Source organism: Trachypithecus francoisi, unplaced genomic scaffold (assembly GCF_009764315.1).
Source record: "Trachypithecus francoisi isolate TF-2019V2 unplaced genomic scaffold, Tfra_2.0 Lachesis_group4, whole genome shotgun sequence".
Lineage (NCBI taxonomy): Eukaryota > Metazoa > Chordata > Mammalia > Primates > Cercopithecidae > Trachypithecus > Trachypithecus francoisi.
The window spans coordinates 125,277,925-125,300,204 of NW_022681469.1; the positions used below are offsets into that span (position 1 = coordinate 125,277,925).

General features: G+C 45.9%; 1 protein-coding gene across 4 annotated transcripts in view; it reads right to left on the minus strand.

Moving 5' to 3' along the window:
• Window positions 1–22,280, minus strand: part of CALN1 (calneuron 1) — a 674,755-nt gene that overhangs the window by 311,978 nt on the left and 340,497 nt on the right. For all 4 annotated transcript variants that reach the window (XM_033193351.1, XM_033193349.1, XM_033193350.1 and 1 more), the window contains one exon: window positions 14,463–14,606. In XM_033193351.1, coding sequence (XP_033049242.1) covers window positions 14,463–14,606 — 144 coding nt within the window. The remainder of the gene's footprint in view (window positions 1–14,462; window positions 14,607–22,280) is intronic.

Consider the following 22,280-nt stretch of genomic DNA (forward strand, 5'->3'; position numbering starts at 1 on the left):
ACACACACACACTAATACACACACATTCTGTGTCATTCAAATTGTGTTACTTTGTTTTGTCCACTTGATCAAATGGAAAGGCATGTGTAAAGTCTCCCATAATAATTGTGTTTCTCCCCTTTTCATGGTACTTCTAAGAACTTGCCCTGAGATAAAACTTTTGCAATGAATATGGTATTCTAGTAAAAAAGAAAAAGGGGAAGCCTAAAATTCTAAAGTTATCATTGGTGTTGTTCACCAAATATTTCCAGTTCATTCCCTTCAGGGCATAGAGTTGGGTTGTACTCCTCAACATCCTTTGATAACAGTCATGGCCATGTGACTTGCTTTAACCAGTGAAATGTGAATAGAAGTGACAAAACCCTTAAGAATCACTGTGATTCCCTGGGTCTCTTTCCCCTGCCTTAGCTAACATGGAAGGAGAGACAGGCTGGAGTCTCTTTCTGCCAGAACTCTTGAGTGAGGATGACACAGGGAAAAGACCCAACCAACTCACAGTGAACACACAATCTGAGTGACAGCTTTAATTTTGTGGTTTTAAGCCACTGCTATTTGGGGGTATATTTGTTGCTGCAGCATCACTTAACCTATCCTTACTGAAACGGATCTGAAAACAAAGTAGGCAGCCTGCAAAGGGGAAAAAATGGATAACCAATCAATATATTTAAAAAATTCTTCCTCTCACATACTAGTTAAAGCAAAATGAATTGCCACTTTTCACCATCATGTTACTCGTGATTTTTAAAAATTATAATACTCAATATTGGTTAAAACATTCTAAGACAGGCATTCTCATACATTCCTTTTGGTAAACATTGCCTAGAAAATATTATTTAGCATGAAGAATTTTAGCAACTTCCTATATTTCACATAGTAATCTCACTTATAGGAATCCAGCATGGTTTTTGCATTCAAGATGGCACCATACATTCGTACCAGGGAGAAAACAAACTTCCAAAGTGGGATTCTGAGATTGGTTTGCTTGCCTTTAACCACTGACCTCCTTGTCCACCGAAAAGGGGATACTAGTATCTACCGCATGCATTAGCGTTATGATTAATTAACTGTCATCTGTGGTTTCTTGGGATACAATAATTATTGAAAGTAAGGCTTTGGAAGACCTAAGTGGCTCCAAGGTTTGACCTTTATGGTAACGATGATGACTACCAGGACTGCCAGCTGGGATGGCTGCTTCTGAACACCCTTGTAAGAGCAAACAAGCTCAGACCTTTAGACTCTCAGCTCAAGTCACAGAGAACTAGCGTGCTTCTATGGTGGTCCTAAAATAATTTCTTATTTCTTATAACTCTTCAAGGAAGATGCCAAATGTAACTGTGCACTCTGTAGAATTATAAGTTGAAATCACAGACTCATCAGATCTCTTATGTGAAATTTCAGGTCCTGATGGAAAAGGAGTGGGACCTGAGATTCAGAACAGGAATTGTTACGTGGGTTTAGAAAACTGATTCCCGAAGTCTCCCTTACGTCCTCTCTTACAGCTCAGAGAAGATCAACTCGAAGACCATGAAGACCTGTAATAAACACAGCTAAGGCAGTTGCCTTGATAGGGGATGCCTATTTCTTCAAGGTCTACCCCTACCAGGTTTCCTTGTCTCCAAGCCCATGGCTAGAATCAGATTGGCATATCTCAAGAGGGAACGTTCTAGGTCTGATGTGAATGAACAGAGAATTGCAATCAGCTTACGTCTGGGGAATAGGTGTAACAATGAACTCTAAGTGTTAAATCAAAGAAGACAGACTGTAAAATTGGATGAGGCTGCTCTTATTGGAATAGGCGCACATACCAGAATTTTTTTTTTTTTTAATTCTTGCAGCCCAGGCAGGAGTGCAATGGCGCGATCTCGGCTCACTGCAACCTCTGCCTCCCGAGTTCAAGTGATTCTCCTGCCTCAGCCTCCCTAGTAGCTGGGATTATTGGCATACACCACAATGCCCAGCTAATTTTGTATTTTTAGTAGAGATGAGGTTTCTCCATGTTGGTCAGGCTGGTCTCGAACTCCTGACCTCAGGTGATCCACCTGCCTCAGTATCCCAAAGTGCTGGAATTACAGCTGTGAGCCACCATGCCTGGCCCAGAATTTTTTTTTTAATATATTGGCTTGAATAGCTAGAAGTGACTCAAACAGTCTAGTTAGTCATTGGCTGAAACTTGAATTCAACATGGTCAATGTTAGTAAGATGGAGATGGCATAGCTTTCTGGGCATGCTGTAGAGGATGGACTTGCTTAGGGAGATACGAATGTTGGAGAGGAAATGTCATGATCATCCACTACCATTCCATGTACCAAGCAAGTCTGAAGAATTCTCCCTTCACCAAAACAATGAGAAACCTAAAGACTGTCTTCAATTCACATCCTCTGCTCTCATACAAGGACATTTTGGGGAGTGGCTAGGCTCTTTCGCCCAACCAAAGGTAACCTCATGAGAACCCCATGTTTCTAGAGACTACTTTGGAAAGCAATTGGAAGCCAAAACGTTCACATATAGGTTTGAAATACCAAGGTATTTATGACTCGGGGGTGTGTGTGTGTGTGTGTGTGTGTGTGTATGTGTGTGTTCAGTTAAGAGTTTCAATGTCCTGTTGTCACCCTCAGTGACCTATATCCACTAAAATTACAAAAAGAATACTATATCTAAAAGCTATCTGGTTAAGATCTTAGAGTCACATGGCTCTTACTAGTGGCATGACCTGTGCAAGTTTCTAGAAACCTCGGTACTTCATTTTTCTCATCCACAAAATGAGAATCATAATAGTTAAGTAAGTTAATAAATCAAGTGCTTAGAACAGTCTTTGGCCCATGATGAAAACTCTGCGTGCATTAGCTAGTATTATTGTTATCCAGTGTTATCACTGGGGTCCTGGTGAGCATTACATAAGTGTTATTTATCATTAATTATCCAGTTAAAACTTGCCACAGTAAGATCAAAAGCATACGAGCCATAATTCACTAACACAGAGTGAAGTACAAAAGAGCTTAATATCAATTATGCTTATTCACAAATGCAAGCATTTGCAGAGACATTTTTCTTTAGTTGTTCTTCACCAACACTAGTGGCTTTGTGAATTACATCATTCGTAGACGTACAAATCTCCAGGCACTGAGTTCCCTGCAGGAGACTAGGGAGGGGCTTCACTCCCTAGAGAAACCCTCAAAAAGGGAAACATAATTGGGTTTGCTTTCCATTTGTCAAAGTGTGCCCCAGATTAGGGTATCTCCGACTTCAATGTGCATATGAAACATCCGGGAATCTTGGTAAAAGGAAAATTCTGGGCCAAGCATGGTAACTCATGCCTGTAACCCCAGCACTTTGGGAGGCCAAAGTGGGAGACTGCTTGAAGCCAGGAGTTCTACACCAGCCTGGGCAACATAGCAAAACTTCATTGCTACAAATAATAAAAAATAAAAATTAGCCAGGCGTGGTGACAACGCACGCCTGTAGTACCAGTGACTTGGGAGGCTGAGGGAGGAGGATGGCTTGAGCCCAGGAGACAAGGCTGCAGTGAGCTATGATGATACCACTGCATTCCAGCCTGGGCAACAGAGAGAGACCTTGTCTCTAAAAGATAGATGATAGATAGATAGATAGATAGATAGATATAAAAGGAAAATTCTGATTCAGCAAGTCAGGGGTAGGGCCTGAGATGGAACATCTTAAACATGCTTCCAGGTGATGCTGACTCTGACTGTCCCCGGACCACACATGGAGGAGGGAGGACACCAGGTCTCTGCACATGCAAGCACTTTGAGGGCCACCTGCATTCAGACAGGGGTGACTGAACCCCTAAGGAGAGACTTTACTTCCTTCATCAGGTTCCCAAAGGAAAAACTCCTTATCACCTCACATTTACCTTCCACACAGACCTTCCTGCTCATGCAAATATCCACAAGCTCGATGACTACTCTGTAGCCAAAGAGTTTTCTTTTAACCAGGGGTACCCCCGGCCCAATTGTGTCAATGGACATATGGTTGCACAATAACCTAATGTGATTGTTTAAGGATCAGGCTCATGGCCGGGCATGATGGCTTACACCTGATATCCCAGTCCTTTGGGAGGCCGAGGTGGGAGGATCATTTGAGGCCAGGAGTTCAAGGCCAAGCTGACCAATATGGAGAAACCCCATCTCTACTAAAAATACAAAAATTAGCCAGGCATGGTGGCGTGCACCTGTAATTCCAGCTACTCGTAATCCCAGCACTTTGGGAGGCCAAGCAGGAGGATCTCGTGAGGCCAGGAGTTCAAGGCCAACCTGGTCAACATGGAGAAACCTCGTGTCTACTAAAAATACCAAAATTAGCAAGGCATGGTGGCATGCACATGCAATTCCAGCTACTCAGGAGGCTGAGGCACAAGAATCCCTTGAGCCGGGAAGACAGTGGGCAGAGATCGCACCATTGCACTCCAATCTGGGCAACAGAGCAAGACTCTATCTCAAAAAAAAAAAAGGGAGGGTGCTACAGGCTCCTGGGCTCTACGCTTTGGGATTCTGATTCTATCAATCTGTTTTATTTTGTTTTTCTTTTGTAGAGACAGAGTCTCGTGCTGTTGCCCAGGCTGAAGTGCAATGATACAATCATAGCTCACTGCAGCCTCTACCTCCCAGATTCAAGCAATCCTCCTTCCTCAGCCTCCTAAGTATCTGGGATCCTAGGTGCAAGTCACCACACCCAGCCATTTTGTGTGGTGTGTGTGGTGTGTGTGTGCCTTTTGGTAGAAACGGGAGTCTCACTGTGTTGCCCAGGCTGGTCTCGAACTCCTGGCCTCTCAAAGTGCTGGGACTGCAGACGTAAGCCACTGCACCTGGCCCTGTTTTTGGGTTTAACACACTCCCCATGTGCTTCTGATGTGTGATCAGGTTTGGGAACCTCTGCTTTAGGCTAAAATCTCCACCTGCTTTCCCCTCTCGCCAGGTAGTTCCACTTCCTGCAGTCTGTGGGTGAGCGTCTTGCCTCACGCAAGGGAAAGAAGTGTGTGTTCTGTCTCACCAAAGAGACTGAATGCAAGTTCCAGAGCATTCTGACCAGCACACTGACATGTCTGAAGGTGAAATGGAAATGAGCACTGCTTGGCATTATACATACTATACACCCTTTCTGTCTTCTACGAGATTGGAAATGAAAACAGAAAAGTCATATTAATGTGACTTATCAGCACAGGATAAATACTCTTAATGAATGGGCAGCTGAAAAGGGGATGATGGGGACAGGAGGGCTGACATTGGGGACACCACCAATATCTTTCATGTGACTCAGGCCATGATTTTGTTCTTAGGCAGCTCAGCAGTTTGTCTCAAAACACACCAAGAGTGAATCCTGCCAACCATAAAAATAAACAAGTTCACACATAAGGGCCCGAAATAAATCCTTTTTAAATTGAACTGAACTGAATCAAATTCACCTATCCAGGCAGTGGCGAACCTTGAAAACAAATTACAAATAAGTTGAGAAATGAGAATGAATTTCCAAACTCCAACACACGTGCTAGAATTGCAAGAGATTCTACATCTTTGAGGAAAAGAAGGTAAATCAAGGAGGAAGAGGGCAAGATCTTCAACTGTTTGAAAGAAGGACCTTTGTTCTCCTCGCAGAGGAGAGGTGGGCGCGGGTTGGAAAAAGAGAGAATTGCATTAGGAAATGTGAGCGGGGCTAGCGCAAGGGCCCTTGTGCTGCTGAGAATGTTTCCTGGTTCGATTGTTTCAGGAAAGCATTTGGAAAGTTAGCTGGATTCACTCCAGATGACCCAGTAGTGTGGTTTTGAAAGTACTGAGAATGCAGAAATCAATTGAATACATCCCTTAGGTCTTGAGGATACCAAGCCTTTATTCCCCAGTGAATGTTGCAGGAAGCTCTGAGATCAGAGCTTGTGGGGATCACAGAGCTAAGGGGAACACATACGGTGTAGCCCAGCCCACAGTGACTTCAAGAAGCCATTTTTCTCAACTTGCTTCTATAATTCAGCTTTGGCTGGGTGTGGTGGCTCATGCCTGTAATCCCAGCACTTTGGGAAGTGGAAGTAGGAGAATCACCTGAAGCCAGAAGTTCAAGACAGCCTGGGCAACAAAGTGAGACCCCCTGTGTCTACCAATAAAAATAAAAATAAAATAAACAGAATACAGCTTTGGAGACAATTGTTTGAGTGATTTTTTTTCCTTTCCTTTTTTTTTTTTTTGTTTTTGAGACAGAGTCTCGCCGGGACACCCAGGCTGGAGTGCAATGGCACAATCTCGGCTCACTGCAACCTCTGACTCCCAGGTTCAAGCAATTCTCCTGCCTCAACCAGCTGAGCAGCTGGGATTACAGGAGCCCGCCACCACACCCAGCTAATTTTTGTATTTTTAGTAGAGACGGGGTTTCACCATATTGGCCAGGCTGGTCTCAAACTCCTGACCTCAAGTGATCCACCTGCCTCGGCCTCACAAAGTGCTGGGATTACAGGCATGAGCCACCGTGCCAGGCCTTTGAGTGACTATTTTGTCAACCAATCCAAGGATGATACATAACTAATATGATGCATAGGAGGAAAGTTGATTCCTGACATGCAAAGGACACCTTGGGAATTGGGCTTAAAGGGCTCAAGGAGCCTGGTGGAAAAGAACTGCAGGCTTCCAGAATCAGGGCTGATGGAGTGATCCTGGACCCCAAAAATAGGCATCCAGGAAAGGTGGATCTTGGTCCTCAACTGGTGCTTGGTAAAAGTCACCTTAGCTGCAGAGGCTGATGAAAGAGAAATGCAAAAGTGACCACAAGAGAACAAAGAACTGAGTTAAAGTTCCAAGAAACAACTTTTGCAGTGATGAGCCAAAGAGGAGACCCCAGGCACTGGGCAGAAGTTTGGGTTTTTTGTTTATTTAACTCTGAATAGTTCAGGCTGGGCCCAGTGGCTCACATCTGTAATCCTGGCTCTTCGCGAGGCTAAGGCGGGAGGATCGCTTGAGGCCAGGAACTTGAGAGCAACCTGGGCAACAGAGTGAGACTTCGTCTCTGCAAAGAACAATAAAAAACTTAGCTGGGTGGGGCAGCCTGTAGTCCCAGCCATTTGGGAGGCTGACATGGGAGGATAGATTGAAACCAGGAGTTTGAGGCTGCACTGAGCAATTACTGCATACTGCTGCACTCCAGCTTGGGCAACAGAGCAAGACCCTGTCTCTACAAAAAATAAAATAAAATAACTCTGAGCAGTTCAGCCCATTTGGCACACACATGTGCATGCAGGCACATGCACACACAGACACACACACATACACACACAGCCAGTCCCACTACTGAGGGCAAACTGGCTACAGGCCAGGTGAGCAATCCCAGACCCTCCTGCCTGCCTTCCATTCTGTCCCCAGGAAATGTCTGGCTGGATCTGTATCCAGGAAATCCAGGCGAGATCCCTAATCCAGGGAGATGACTGCTCCATGTGCAGCCGGCAAGGCACCCCCCTCCCAAGGAGCCACCTAATGAAAACCTCATGTGTCAACTTGGGTTGCATAGACAAACCCAGGCTAATTCCAGCTGGGCCTCGTGCCGAAGGTATGACCTCACTGTCGGGCAAAGCTGCAGGGACCCCAGAGAAAGAAAGATTGGTGTGTGGGCCAGACCTGCTTCTAATCACAGCCAGCTGGGATGGATAGAGGCACCATTGCCATCCCGCCTGCCCAATACCAGGGTGTACAGACCAGGAGGCATGATCATCCTACAGCAAAGAATCCTAAGCTTTGCCCCAAACACTCCTTTTTCTTTTTCTTTTTTCTTTTTTTTTTCCTTTGGCGTCATCCACATACTAGGTTGGTGAGATTACTTTTGCACCAACCTAATAAAAATCTCTGCCATTCCACGTGTTCCACACCAAAGAGAAACTTAATTAGGTAGGCTCGAATCTCCGGAGGATTCCCAGTTACAGAAGCGAGGAAGGAAGGATATAATTAGAACCTAATTTTTTTTTTTCTTAACAGAACAGCTGAAAAGGTCCCACTAAGAGAAGGACAATTAAATGCAGTCATTCCATCCATAACCAGAACCTGGTACCTGAGAAGTTTCACTCATTGGCAAAGTGAAATTGGCAAAATACCTTCAAGATATGCACTTCAACCTCAGACTGGGCATTTTTCATTTAGCTCTTCTCACACTTAGGGATTGGATAAATTTTTGTGGCGGCAATGCCTGTAGCCTACACTGCTGCGTATTTTCATGGATTTTGTACTAAATCTTTTGTAGGCAACAAAACAAAACTTCAAGGAAGCTGAGCTTCAAAAATAAATAAATGTGCTTTTACCTGATGGGTCACCATGAAATAATCGATGACTTGGGTTGTTGTTAAAGGAATGAATAGAAATCCGCTGCGAGATTTGCTCAGAAGTTCTGCTTTCCGCGTTGGTAGCTGAGTATGATGAGTTGCAAATAAATTGGGGAAACCTGAAGTCTCTTAAACCGCATCCCAGATGCCTGAGCCCTGATGAGCTCTTTGAACAATATCATCACATAAAGCCCGAAGGGACTCCAAGCTCTCATGAAATCAGGGAAAATTTGCAATAATCTCAAAATTTCCCCACAAGCTGGGGTCCAAAGAGAGAATATACAAACAAGCATGAACTTGGGGCTGAAGACGCTTAAATCTTTTTTAATTTTTTTGTTTTTTGGGTTTTTTTTTAGAGACAAGGGGCTAGCTCCATTACCCAGGTGGGAGTACAGTGGCGTAATCATAGCTTACCGCAGTCTTGAACTCCTAGGCTCCAGCAATCCTCCTGCATCAGCCTCAACAATCCTCCTGCCTCAGTCTCCCAACTAGCTGGGATTACAGATGTGCACCACTATGCCCAGCTAATTTTTTCTATTTTTGCAGAGACAGGTTTTCACTATGCTGCCCAGACTGGTCTCAAATTCCTGGCCTTAAGCAGTCATCCTACCTTGGCCTCCCAAAGTGCTGGGACTACAAAATGTGGGCCACGGTACCCAGCAAGATCCTTAAATCTTATAGGAATAACTCTCCCACAATTATAGGAATAACTTCCAGACATAACTAGAAATAACACTCTACAAGAAAAATGAGCCCTTCCTGTGTGTAAAGAAGTTGCTAATTGCTAATTCCATTCACATTTAGTCCATTTGACTAGGATTTTTGTTTGTTTGTTTCTTTAGACAGGGTCTTGCCTTGTCGCCCAGGCTGGAGTGCAGTGGCGCAACCTCAGCTCACTGCAATCTCTGCCTCCTGGGTTCAAGTGATTCTTGTGCCTTAGCCTCCTGAGTAGCTGAGATTACAGGCATGTGCAACCATACCTGGCTAATTGTTTTGTATTTTTAGTAGAGACGGAATTTCATGTTGGTGAGGCTGGTCTCGAACTCCTGACCTCAGATGATCTGCCCGCCTCAGCCTCCGATTACAGGTGCGATTGACTAGGTTTTATTACAAGAGTTGTGTGAGCAGAATCAAGGACCCAAAGCCTTCCTACTTCCAGAAACAGAGGTACAGGTTAAGACTTTTCTCATTTTAAGGAGGAAACTTTTTTTCCTCTAAATGTATCTCTGAGATAATGATGGAAGTCACTGGAAGTAAGATCTTGCTGGAAAAGGTGTGCTTTGCTCCAGCTTTTCAGAAATATCCCTAAAATATAAAGCAAGGTCGAATCAGGCCTACAAAGACATGGTGAGTCACCAGCAATCAGAATTGGGAGAACAAGCTGGGAACCACTCATACAACTGAATACCCTGGATAAAACATCTCTATCCTGAACCAGAAAATAAATGTCTACAGCTGCACTTGGCGGTTGGCCCTAGGGTCCATTCACCATATGGTCACCCTTATTATCATCCTCCCAACAAGTCCAGCAAGATAACAGGCGAGAACCATGCTCTTGCAACTAGCCTGAAGGCCGAGCAAACATCTCCTTATCATAACCTTGGTCTGTTCTTCCAAAGAGACTTCCTGCCCATCTCCTCTGTCCTTGCTTCTTGGTGTATATCTCATGCTCAACCTAGGGATGCCAAAAGCCCAATCCTCCGGTGCCCGGTGCCTAGAATACGCTGCTTCTCAGAGGGGAACGGTGTGTGTTAACAAAACAAAACAAAGAGACCTCCTTCCTGGACCTTTATCTAAGGCAAGATCTAGCTGGTTTGGGATAAAACTTAGGGTTCTAGAGTAGGGAAGAACCTTAAAGATGATCAAATCCAGTCATTTTTCAAAGCTTATTTTATTTTATTTTACTTTATTTTTGAGATGGAGTTTTGCTCTGTCACCCAGGCTGGAGTACAATGGCACAATCTCGGCTCACCACAACCTCCGCCTCCTGGGTTCAAGGGATTCTCCTGCCTCAGCCTCCTGAGTAGCTGGGATTACAGACATGTGCCACCATGCCCAGCTAATTTTGTATTTTTGTTAGAGACAAGGTTTCTCTATGTTGATCATGCTGGTCTTGAACTCCCGACCTCAGGTGATCTGCCTGCTTCGGCCTCCCAAAGTGCTAGGATACAGGTGTGAGCCACTGTGCCCAGCCCATTTTTCAAAGCTTTTTAAACATTATGAGGGCTGGGCGCGATGGCTCACACCTGTAATCCCAGCACTTTGGGAGGCTGAGGCGGGTGGATCACTTGAGCTCAGGAATTCGAGACCAGCCTGGCCAACATGGTGAAACCCCATCTCTAATAAAATACAAAAATTAGCCAGGCGTGGCGGCGCACATCTACAACCCCAGCTACTCAGGAGGCTGAGGCAGGAGAATCGCTTCAATCTGGGAGATGGAGGTTGCAGTGAGCCAAGATCATGCCACTGAATTCCAGCCTGGGCGTAAGACAGAGTGAGACTCTGTCACAAATTAAAGAAACACTACAAGGTTGTATTTTTTCCAGCGAGGTTGTATGCGGAAACTCAGTAAATAGAAAACAGACATAAAACAAGCTGTTATGTGCATACAGTGGAATAGGAATATGGCCATCAAAAGAAATGAAGTCATGATAAATGCTACCACACAGGTAAACCTTGGAAACACTATAGTAAGTGCGAGAAGCTACTCACAAAGGAAGGCAAATTATATGATTCCATTTATAGAAAATGTCCAGCAGAAGCAACCACAGAGACAGAAAGTAAAGAAGTGCTCGTGTAGGGCTTGGGGAAATACAGGGATTGAGAGGTGACGGCTAAGAGGCGCAAGGTTTTGTCTGGATGCAGTGGCTCACACCTGTAATTCCAGCACTTTGGGAGGCCAAGGCAGGCGGATCACAAGGTCAAGAGATCGAGACCATCCTGGCCACCACGGTGAAACCCCGTCTCTACTAAAAATTCAAAAATTAGCTGGGTGTGGTGGCGGGCGCCTGTAGTCCCAGCTACCCGGGAGGCTGAGGCAGGAGAACCGCTTAAACCCGGGAGGCGCAGCTTGCAGTGAGCAGAGATGGCGCCACTGCACTCCAGCCTGGTGACAGAGCGAGACTCCGTCAAAAAAAAAAAAAAAAAAAAAGTGAGATGCAAGGTTTCTTTTGGGAGCAATGAAAATGTTCTAAAATCGACTGTGGCATGTGTTGCACAAATCTGTGCATCTAGCCTGGCCTGGCTGACCTGGCAGAACCCCTACATGCTCCTCCTGGATGAGCCTGCCAATCACCTGGATATTGAGACCATGGATGCCCTGGCAGATGCCATCAATGAGTTTGAGGGTGGTATGAAGCCAGTCGGTTCTGACTTTGGACTCATTCAGCAAGTGAGGTCCTGGCCGGGTGTGAGGCACAGCAGAGAGTGTCTAGGTGGTTGGGTGGAGCAGTCATGGTGTATGAAGGGGTGTAGTACTTGCTTACTGAATTAAGACAAGGGGCTCAGGGTGTAGACACAGGTGGCGAGGACCAGATCTTACGGCTCTACTTATGGGGCTACTTTGAAAGCCTTAACTGAAACACTTCATGTCTTCAGTAGCTACTTGGAGATGTTAACCAACTTGGGATTATTGAGCCAAATGGGGCAGAGAGTTGGGTAGAAAACAGGGTGCTTTTGCTACTGGTCCCAAGATTCTTCAATCCAAAAACAGGATTCTGCTAAGCAGGGTGTGGACTAGATAGGGGACTGCCACAGTCATCAGAGAATAAGCTGCAGGTCATTTCTCTGAAGCTTTGGAGAAGATGGAAGTTGGGTAAAAAAGAAAAAAAAAAAAAAAAAAGGAGGCTAAGAGCGAAGGCTCTGAACAGATCTGGACAATGGGAACGTCCCGACAGAAGGAAGTGACAATGGGAATGATACAGTAGCTCCAGCTCAGAAGGCTCCAAAGCCTGCGGGTTATGGTGTCCTTGGGATAGACCATCCCAAAGAACTTAGAGGCAAGGAGGCAGTCTGCAGACATGGGTGTGTGGGGTAGGGAAGGAAGATAATGCAGTTTTCTTCCCAGAAGCCCCTTCCATCAGTCTGCTAGGCAGGAATGGGGACAGTGACTGGCCCAGGATTAAGTCTAGGATTTGTTTTCCAGGTTGCACAGGAAATGCGGGTCTGTGGGAAGCAGAGACACTGACTGGCCTGGAGACACCCTGGCCAACAGGGAACACCTCAAGTCGAAGCTGGTACATGAGAATCCCCAGCTCACCAGAAGGACGCACAACACGTGAGCCCTCTGGTCTCGGGTTAGGACCTCCGTCTGGAGACCAACAGCTGCTTCCTATTGATCAGTCTCTCAGACAACATAGAGAAGTGGTTGCCTAGGGCTTGCGGGGACAGGGGGATTGGGAGGTGATGGCTAAGAGATGTGAGAATCCTTTTTGGAGTGATGAAGGTGTTATTTTATTTTCCTTCAACTTTTATTTTAAGTTCCGGGGTCTGTGTGCAGGATGTGCAGGTTTGTTACCTAGGTAAACGTGTGCCGTGGTGGTTTGCTGCACAGATCAACCCATCACCTTGGTATTAAGCCCAGCACCCATTAGCTATTCTTCCTGATGCTCTCCCTTCCCACCCCCAGCAGGCCCCAGTGTGTGTTGTTCCCCACTATGTTCTCATCATTCAACTCCCACTTATAAGTGAGAAAAAGCACAGGTATCTTGGAACCTAAAATAATATACAATTTAGGCCAGGTGCGCTGGCTCACACCTGTAATCCCAGCACTTTGGGAGGCCAAGGTGAGATCAGGAGACCAAGACCATCCTGGCCAACATGGTGAAACTCCATCTCTACTAAACACACAAAAATTAGTCAGTTGTGGTGGCGGCCGCCTGTAGTCCCAGCTACTCTGGAGGCTGAGGCAGGAGAATTGCTTGAACCGGGGAGGTGGAGGTTGCAGTGAGTCGAGATTGTGTCACTGCACTCCAGCCTGGGCGACAGAGCGAGACTCCATCTCAAAAACAAATAAATAAATAAAATACAATTAAAAATAAAAATTAAATTAAAATAAGATAAAAATGTTAAAATAGACTTGTCATGAAAAAAGAAAAAAGGTGAGAACATGTGGTGCTTGGCTTTCTGTACCTGTTAGTTTGCGGAGGATAATGGCTTCCAACTAAAATCCGTTGTGGCATTGGTTTTACGAATCTGTGACTCTCCTCTGGCTACACGGGGGCTACACTCCCGCAGTGTGGCAGCACTGCTCCCGCGGCCCCTCCCCTGCCCCTCCACCTGCCTTAGCTGCACTCCTAACTACAGCGGTACAGTTACCTGTCTGTTTCATGTCCTCCTTCCAGTTACATTTGTCCATATCTGGACTTAACTGGCTGTTCCCTGCAGCCCCTTGCTGGTGAACTTTTCCTGCCTGTGATGCAGCCAGAGACACTGAGGATTAGCCCAAGAGCCGAAGCCCAGGCTCTAGCCCACGCAGGAGCTTAGGATTCTTGTTTGAGGGGTTTTGGTGATGTTGGAGGAAGATCCCGCCATCCCCATTCCTTTTTGCTTCTAGCTCAGAGCTCTGGACCAAGACCAGTTTGTAAATAATTACTCAACAATGTAACTTTTAGATCTGTGTGACATCTACAAAGCATCCGATAAAGAAAGAGGACACAAACAAAAAAAACCCTGTGCATCCACTAAGCATCCCTGAATTGTGCACTTTAAATGTGTGAATATTAGAGTGTGTGAATTCTATCTCAATAAAGCTGTTATTTAGAAGAGGAGGAGGAGGAAGGGGGGAGGGAGAAGAAGAAGAAGAGGAAGAGGAAGAAGGAGGAGGAGGAAGGGGAGGAGGGAGGAGGAATGGGGAGGGGGAGAAGGATGGGGAGGAGGGAGGGGAGGAGAAGGAGGAGAAGGGAAATAAAAAGGTGCCATAACTGCTCCACCAGCCAGGCTTCTTTCCTCGCCCCATCCTATAGTGGCCGTGAAACCATCTCTACAGGGCCCTGGAACTCTATGGAAAGTTACTGAAAAAGCCTGTTCTAGTCCAAGTTTCTGTTTCTCAAATGTAAACCAAGTCTTTGGACTTAAAAGTGCAAGGCCCTGCATAAATCCGACGTCTCACTGATGAGACCAGGGCACGTCTCAGGGGAGAAGCTGCTTGTACGGGTCTTACCGTCCATGTCCAAGCGCTGCATGATGATGGCCAGCTCCACCTCGCTTGGCATGTACCCCAAAGAGCGCATGGCCATGCCCAGCTCCTGCTTGGAGATGAAGCCATTCCCATCCCGGTCCAGAACCCGAAAGGCCTCTCGGATTTCTACAATGGAAAAGCAAAGAAAGTCCAGTGGTCACATGGTTGGCTTTATTGCACTGCAGTCATTGGTGATTGTCTACCAAGAACTCCTAACTGATTTTTACAAAGAGTGATTTGTTAAAACTCTTTAATCAGATAAAACGGAAGACAGAAGAAGAACATAAGAAAAGAAACAAAAGAAAAAGGAAAGAGACAGGAAACGGAAGGGAGGAGAGGAGAAGAGAAAATGAGAAGAGAAAGAAAAGGAAAGGGAGAAAGGGAGAGAGAAAAAGAGGAAGGTGGAAGAGAGTGAAAGAGAGGAATGGAGGGAGGAAAAAAGAGAAAGGAAGAAGAAAGGAAGGGAGGGAGGGGGAAAAAGGGAAGGAGGGAGGGAGAAAGGAAGGAAGAAAGCAAGGGAAGGAGGAAGGAGGGAAGTAAGGAGGAAGGAAGGAAGGAAAAAGGAAAGAAGAAAGAAAAAGAAAGGGAGGGAGGAAGGACGGAAGGAAGGAAGGAAGGCAGAAAGACAAAAGAAGGAAAAAAGAAGAAGAAAGGAGGAAAGGAAGAAAAGAAAGAAAAAGAAAAGAAAGAAGAAAGAAAGAAAGAAAGAAGGAAAGAAAGAAAATGAAAAGGAAGGAAGGAAGTAGGGAAGGGAGAGAAGGAGGGAGGGGAGGGGGAAAGGGGGAGCGGAGGAGGGGGAGGGGAGGGGGGAGGAGGGGGAGGGGAGAGAAGGGGAGGGGAGGGGGGGGGAGGGGAGGGGAGGGGGAAAGGGGGAGGGGAGGGGGAGGGGAGGGGAGGGGGAGGGGAGGGGGAGGGGAGGGGAGGGGAGGGGGAGGGGAGGGGAGGGGAGGGGGAGGGGAGGGGAGGGGAGGGGAGGGGAGGGGAGAGGGGGGAGGAGAGGAGGAAGGAAGAAAGGAGACAGCTGGACCTGAGCATCCTCCAACTCTGTAGGAGGCACACAATTAGATGGTGGTCCCAGCAGAGAATCATGTTAACCAAGGACACTTTCTGAGCAAAGATGAGGATTTGGTTTCAGCTGTGAGGAGAAAGCTGCCTCTTAACTGCAGTCCTCAGGAGGAAAGGAGAATGCAGTTCCCCTCTGCAGGCATATTTCAGATCCCTGCAGCTGTAGGAGCTGTGCAGAAAGCTATTTCAGCCTCATAGAAGGAGAAGGGTTAAGTACCCTGCTGTTTGTATCTCATTCTCCTAATTTACAGGTGTTTTGTAGCTATAAACAACCTCAGATCAATAAGAGCATCATGAAAACTCAAAAGACGCCTTTAATCACTTTGTCCCTGGGCTAGCAGAGAACTCGACTCTGCTGTCAGTAAGGGCTGTTTCACCTGGCAGACAATCTCCCCTCCTCTTCCCCTAAACCAGAGTTGCTCTAAATTCCACCCAAAGTCCCCTTCTCCAGAGCCACTGCAGCTGTCAGTCCTGGATTGGATGTATAACACAAGGAATTGGAGGTCACAATATGAAGATGAAAGGTTTATTAATTGTTTCTGAGCACACCAGACCTAGAGCAGCTTTGACTTTTCATCAATAAACGAAGTGCAAGCCCAGATATGTCAGCTGTCATTATTCACCATGCCACGCAACTAGTATTGACTTTCTATCATGTGAGAAGCACAGTATTAATAAATACGGAGAAATAAAAATGATCCACCAGGCATTGGGGTTCTCCCACTCAGCCCGACTCCACTCAGGATGGTAAGATGCATGCAAAAACTTTTTATCGCTCTTCAAATGCATACAAGCCCCTTGACTCTGACTCATTTACTTATTGCCTCACTGAATATCTCGCCATGCCCTGGCATGGTCATTACCACAAACTTGGTGACTTAAGACAACAGAAATCTATTCTTTCACAGTCTGGAGGGCAGAATTCCAAAATCAGCATCATTGGATCACAATCCTGATGTTAGCAGAGCTGTGCTCCCCATGAAGGCTCTAAGGGAAAATCTATTTGTCTCTTCCAGCTGCCAGAGGCTCCAGCATTCCTTGGCTTGCAGCCCCATCACTCCAACCTCCACCTTCTCCTCTTCTGTCTGTAAATCTCCCTCTGCCCTGGTCTTATAAGGACACTTGTGCTTGCTTTTAGGCACCACTCAGATAATCCAAGATAATCTCCCCATCTCAAGATTCTTAACTTCATCACATCTTCAAAGACTTTTCTGTAAGGTAACATTTATAAATCTCAGCGATTAGGATTTGATACCTTTGGAGGCTGCTTTTCAGATTGCTACACTATGACTTCCAGTGTTTTGCCTGAAACATCTTCCCTTTTTCTTTCCTTGCCCAAAATTATATCCATCCTTCAAGGTCAAGTGTGGATGCTAAAGTGACTCCATCTTGGATGCTAATCTGCCCTGTTGACTTCTGATAAACTCTAATTCTGGGAATGCCTTTTCTATCTTATCTACTGTTCCTTGTGTAAGACCGTGTACTTACTACACATCCTGCCCTTAGGCAGACTCCTGCCTCTCCCTACAATTGTCCTACACATTCCTTCCCTATGGTATGTAAGTCCTGGGTCTGGTAGGTGATAGACCAGGGGGATCTACCATCTTGTCTCACCAACCCGCAAGACACAGGCATAGCATAAGTCCCTATTAAATGTTTATGTCTGAAAAGCTAGACATGCCAGCCTCTTTCTTCAGCCTCTCAGCTTCCTCGGACTTTGGGAGTAAGTTTTCATGGACTTGCTCACTGCAAAACACCAAAGCAGGGGTCATGGATTCCACAAAACTGTCTTTGCTCACCACAGCCAAGTTATCTCCCTTTCTGCTGACTGTTCACAGCAGGTCATTCATTCCTTTCTTGTGACATCCAGCATACTCCATCTAGAAATACTATGATTGGCTTCTTTTCTGAGCGGTAAGCACCTCCTACCCTTCTTTCATCTTAATGCATTCCCTGCCCACACTGTAGGAGGCGCTAGACAGATAGCTGTTCAAAGGATGATGAGTCTGAATGGATAAGAATCATATATTAGTAGTAAATTCATTATCAATACTAATGCAGCATGCTGAATTCTTTCTGTGATGAACTGTGGGCTCCAGCAGAGAGGAGACCAGCCTGTGCACCAGGACCCTAGGCTCCCAGCCAGGCGTATTAGCTAATTAGGTCTGCGGCCAAACCCTGGAGGCCTCAGTTTGTTCATGCGTAAAATGAGCTGTGCTGGCTGCAAGGATCCCCCTGGTCCTCCAGCCCTTCTTTCTATGAATCTGTGGACATCGTTAAAGTGTTTAAGTGAAGAATAGGAAGCCTGTGTTCTCTTACATACCCTATTAATCTGCTATTCAACACCTCCTCCCCTTTCTTTCCATCAATGGTATAGAAACAAATTTTAGTCCAACCCAAATTCTGAATCAAGGCATTTGTCTGCATTTTGAGCTTTTCTCATCAATGAAATATGCTCAAGGTGACCTAGAACAGCCATATGTTTTCCTACCAAGTCCCGACAGGTCTGGAAGGAGCTTGAAGCCACTGCTCAGTTTGAGGTCACGGAGCACTGTGCTCAAGGACACTGGGGTGGAGGACACAGCCTCATGTGGCCTGAGCTCGGATCCTCAATTGCCAAGGATGGGAGGATGCAGAGACCAGGCCTCCCAAAGTGAGAGTCAGCCCATGAGGCAGCCAGCACCAGCTCTGCCCTTCAAGCTGGTGCAGGCTTCCCCCTCAGCCTCAATTTCCCCATCAGAAAAATTAGGCTAGGTCCAATCTCCTTCCAGCCTCTACAGCAGGGTTTTACATGGGAGCCAGGACATATGAGACAACAGTAGGAAATGTCAGAGGATGACAAGGTCTGCGGCTACAGTCACTAGATAGCCAGTTGTAAGCTAAGCCTTGCTCTTAGTTTCCTGGACTGCTCCTTCCCAAGGCATCTCCCCTTCCCTTTCCTTCTGACTCAATCCTGAACTCTCTGGGCTGCTGATATGGCTGGACAAGGTGGGTTCCTTTCATTGGCAGGCCTTGCTCCTGCAGTCTCCCTGTATGCCCTAGACTTTACGGGTGAACATCAACCTACATCCTTACACTGGACAACACCCCACCAGGCCCTAGCTGGTGGTGTTTGAGAGCATGGCCTGGAAATGAGGACCTGGACAGCTGAGCCTTTGGACCTCTGGGTTGCCCCACCTTTGGGGCTACTGGATTTAGCAAGTCACACTATAGATGGAGGTCACTCCAGAACTTCCCTCCGTTAAAGGGACCTGCTCCTTTGAAGCCTTGAATGCCTATGGCTTACTCTGTAGTCTGGAGCAAGGCTGGCCTCTTCCAACCAAGCCCAGGACAGGGCAGGCCACATATCAGCTCAGGCTTCTATTTTCTGTGGCATGCAGGTAAGTAAAACAAATCTGTCCTTCTTTATTCTCTCTTTGCATAGGGAGCTCCTGGCTCCCAGGTAGAGAATTCGTGTGTGTGTCTGTGTGCATGTGTGTGTCTGTTTGTCTGTCTGCAGAAGCAGACAAACCTCATTAACTTTTTTTTTTTTTTCAAAATAGCAGAAAGAGGAAAAAAAAATACAAAACTAGAAATCCATAATAGGCACCTCTGGAGATTTAATGTTTCTAGGGTAAGGAAAGCCCAGGCGAACCAGAGGCTTATTAGAAGGAAATGGGTCTTGCAGTCTGGGAGAGACATGTGATGTGTGCCTCATTTTATTTTTAATAGCAGAACAGGGTGTGAAAAATATGCCCATAAAACCCGCGGACACATTGGAACAGGCAGGATCCCTCTGGCTCTAGGAGGACGGCTCCCAGCGTTGAGTGGGCTTTGGCCACTTTCCCATCCTTGGGAACTGGGGACCACAGATCAAGTTTTCAAGAACAGCCAGTAATGTTGTGTGCTTTTCACTGAAACGTACTCCTTTTCTTTGGGCCAAAGTCTCTGGTGCCTCAGGGCTACGTGAGCATGCTGTATCTTTGGTCTTTAATTAAATTTTACTCCTCCATCTCATGCAACATGTGCACGTTAGACAGTAGTATGCCAATTTTAACCACCTCCAAGACGTCTTTGTGGGCCACAGAAGTGCTGTCTGCACTGGTGACAGGAACCCGTCCAACTGTCATTGTGTGCTGTATGAAAGGACACGTGGCAAGACGCATCATCTGAAAGAAGGACTCCAGTCTCCACACGCATATGGAGTCGCCCAGAATCAAAGTCGGCGTTCCCACGGGGATCTGAGCCCCTCCTCCCTAAAGGAAAGCAGAGAATCTTGAGCCAAGCAAGGACTTGGAAAGAAATAATCCTGTTATTCAGCCCAAGAGATTTACTTCTCATTATGCTAGTAACTTTTTCTTTTTTTTTTTTTCTGAGACAGTCTTGCTCTGTTGCCCAGGCTGAAGTGCAGGGGTGCCATGATAGCTCACTGCAGCCTTGAGCTCCTGGGCTCAAGGGATCCTCCTGCCTTGGCCTCTTGAGTACACACCACTATGCTTGACTAATTTTTTATTTTTAATTTTTTTGTAGAGTCAGGGTCTCACTGTGTTGCCCAGGCTGGTCTTGAACTCCCAGCCTCAAGCAATCCTTCTGCCTCAGCCTCTCAAAGTGCTGGGATTACAGGCATGAGCTGGTAACTCTTTTTTCTTTCTTTCTTTCTTTTTTTGTTGGAGATGGGATCTCGCTGTGTCATACAGGCTGGAGTGCAGTGGCATGAGCTCGGCTCACTGCAACCTCTGCCTCCCTGGTTCAAGCGATTTTCCTGCCTCAGCCTCATGAGTAGCTGGGATTACAGACACTCACCACCATGATGGCTAATTTCTGTAGTTTTAGTAGAGATGGGGTTTCACTATGTCAGGCAGGCTGGTCTCGAACTCCTGACCTCAGGTGATCCACCTGCCTCAGCCTCCCAAAGTGCTTGGATAACAGGCATGAGCCACTGTGCCAGGCTCTCTTTTTTCTTTAAAAAAAAAAAAAAAAAAAAAAAGTCTGCATTGAGACCTAGCGCCCTCTGAGAATCAGGCCTCAGCTCCACGATGCTTCCTAATGACACAGCCCATTCCAGGCAGGAACAACGGCAAAAGCACATCTACCACGGGGCGCAGACTCATTTCTCAGGCAACAGATAAAGTCCAGACAGCAGCCAGCATCAGTATTAGTTGGCTGATGTTTGGCTTTGAAGAATCAGGTGAAACTTACAGTACTAATTTGCCACCTCACACTGGTAATGAAGACAACAATTTTTCCTATCTCAGTATGTGCACGATGCAAAATCTACTTATTCTCCACAGAAATATATCTTCAGGAAGAATGTGGGTCTTCATTGCATAAAGTGATGGCTCTACTAACAAAGAAGATGCTTTGTGAGGATACATGGCATTGAGACATTGCAAGACTGGAGAAAGATGGGGTTCAGTAAGGCTAGGCAAGACAATTATTTAAAAGCAATGGAAATGCACCAGAAAATGTAAGATACAAAACTAGAGTTTTTTATGCAAAGAAAGATATTGGGCAGGGACTGAGCCTATGACAAAGAGATTTAGAAGGGTTTTCACCTTCTCAAAGAAAGGCAAAAAATGAATAATTACAGATGATTAATAAGCCATTCATTCTGCAAAGAGTTGCTATTTAGTTATATGTCAGTTGCTGTGCTAGGATAGATAAGTAGCAAAAGAAACTTTCCAGACTGCAAGAAATCTGTATTACAGTTGAAGAGACAGAGAGGTGACCAGATGTTCATAAGCAAGAATGACAAGTGCTATAATCCAAGTCTACACAAAATCCCACGGACGTCGATATGTTGAAGGGACAACTCTGAGGAAGGGTTGTTGGGGTTATGCTTGAATCTTTTAAATCTCAAGTCTATCCAGAGAAGGGCAAACAGGCAGGGGTGGGAAAATGTGGCAAGACACGAGCATGTCTACAATTCTGGCTGCCTGGTGGGTGGAGAAACGAGAAACACTGAGAAAGCAGAGTGGAGAATTGCACTAGGGCGATACTATACTTTGGATGTTTCCAATGTTGAAATTTGATCTCCACTGTTGGAAGTGGAGCCTAATGGGAGGCCTGTGAGCCATGGGGGCAGATCCTTCATGAATAGATAAATACTCTCTCTGGGAGGAGCGGGAGGGGTTGCATGAGTCCTCAATTAGTTCCTGCAAGAGTTGGTTAAAAGGAAAGAACCTGGCACCTCCCTCTCTCTCTCTTGCTTCCTCTCTTCCTATGGGATCTTTGTACACACTGGCTCCCGTTGCCTTTCTCCATGGGTGGAAGCATACAGAGGTCCTCACCAGCAGTCAAGCAATTGCTGGTGCCATGCTTCTTATACAGTCTGCAAAACTATGAGCCAAATAAGCCTCTTTTCTATATAAAGTATCTTGCTTCAGATATTCCTTTATAGCAATGCAAAACAGACTAAGACAGGCAGTATTGCAACGGGCCTTCAGAGCCATCTGGGCTCCACCCTGCAGGCCAGGGGTTGGCAAAGGATGGCCTGTAGCCAAGCCTAGCTCACCACCTTTTTTCACAAATAAAGTTTTATTGGAACACAACCATGCTCATTTGTTTCTATATGTCTCCACCGGTTGTCTATTATCTCCTGATTTTGTGCTACACCGGCAGAATGGAATAATTGTGATAGGAACTGTGTGGCCCACAAATACTAAAATATTTATACTCTGGACTTTTCTTTTTAAAGTGTGTGACCCTTTCATGTAGGCCACAGGGAGCTCCCAGTGGTTTTAAAATATATGTTTT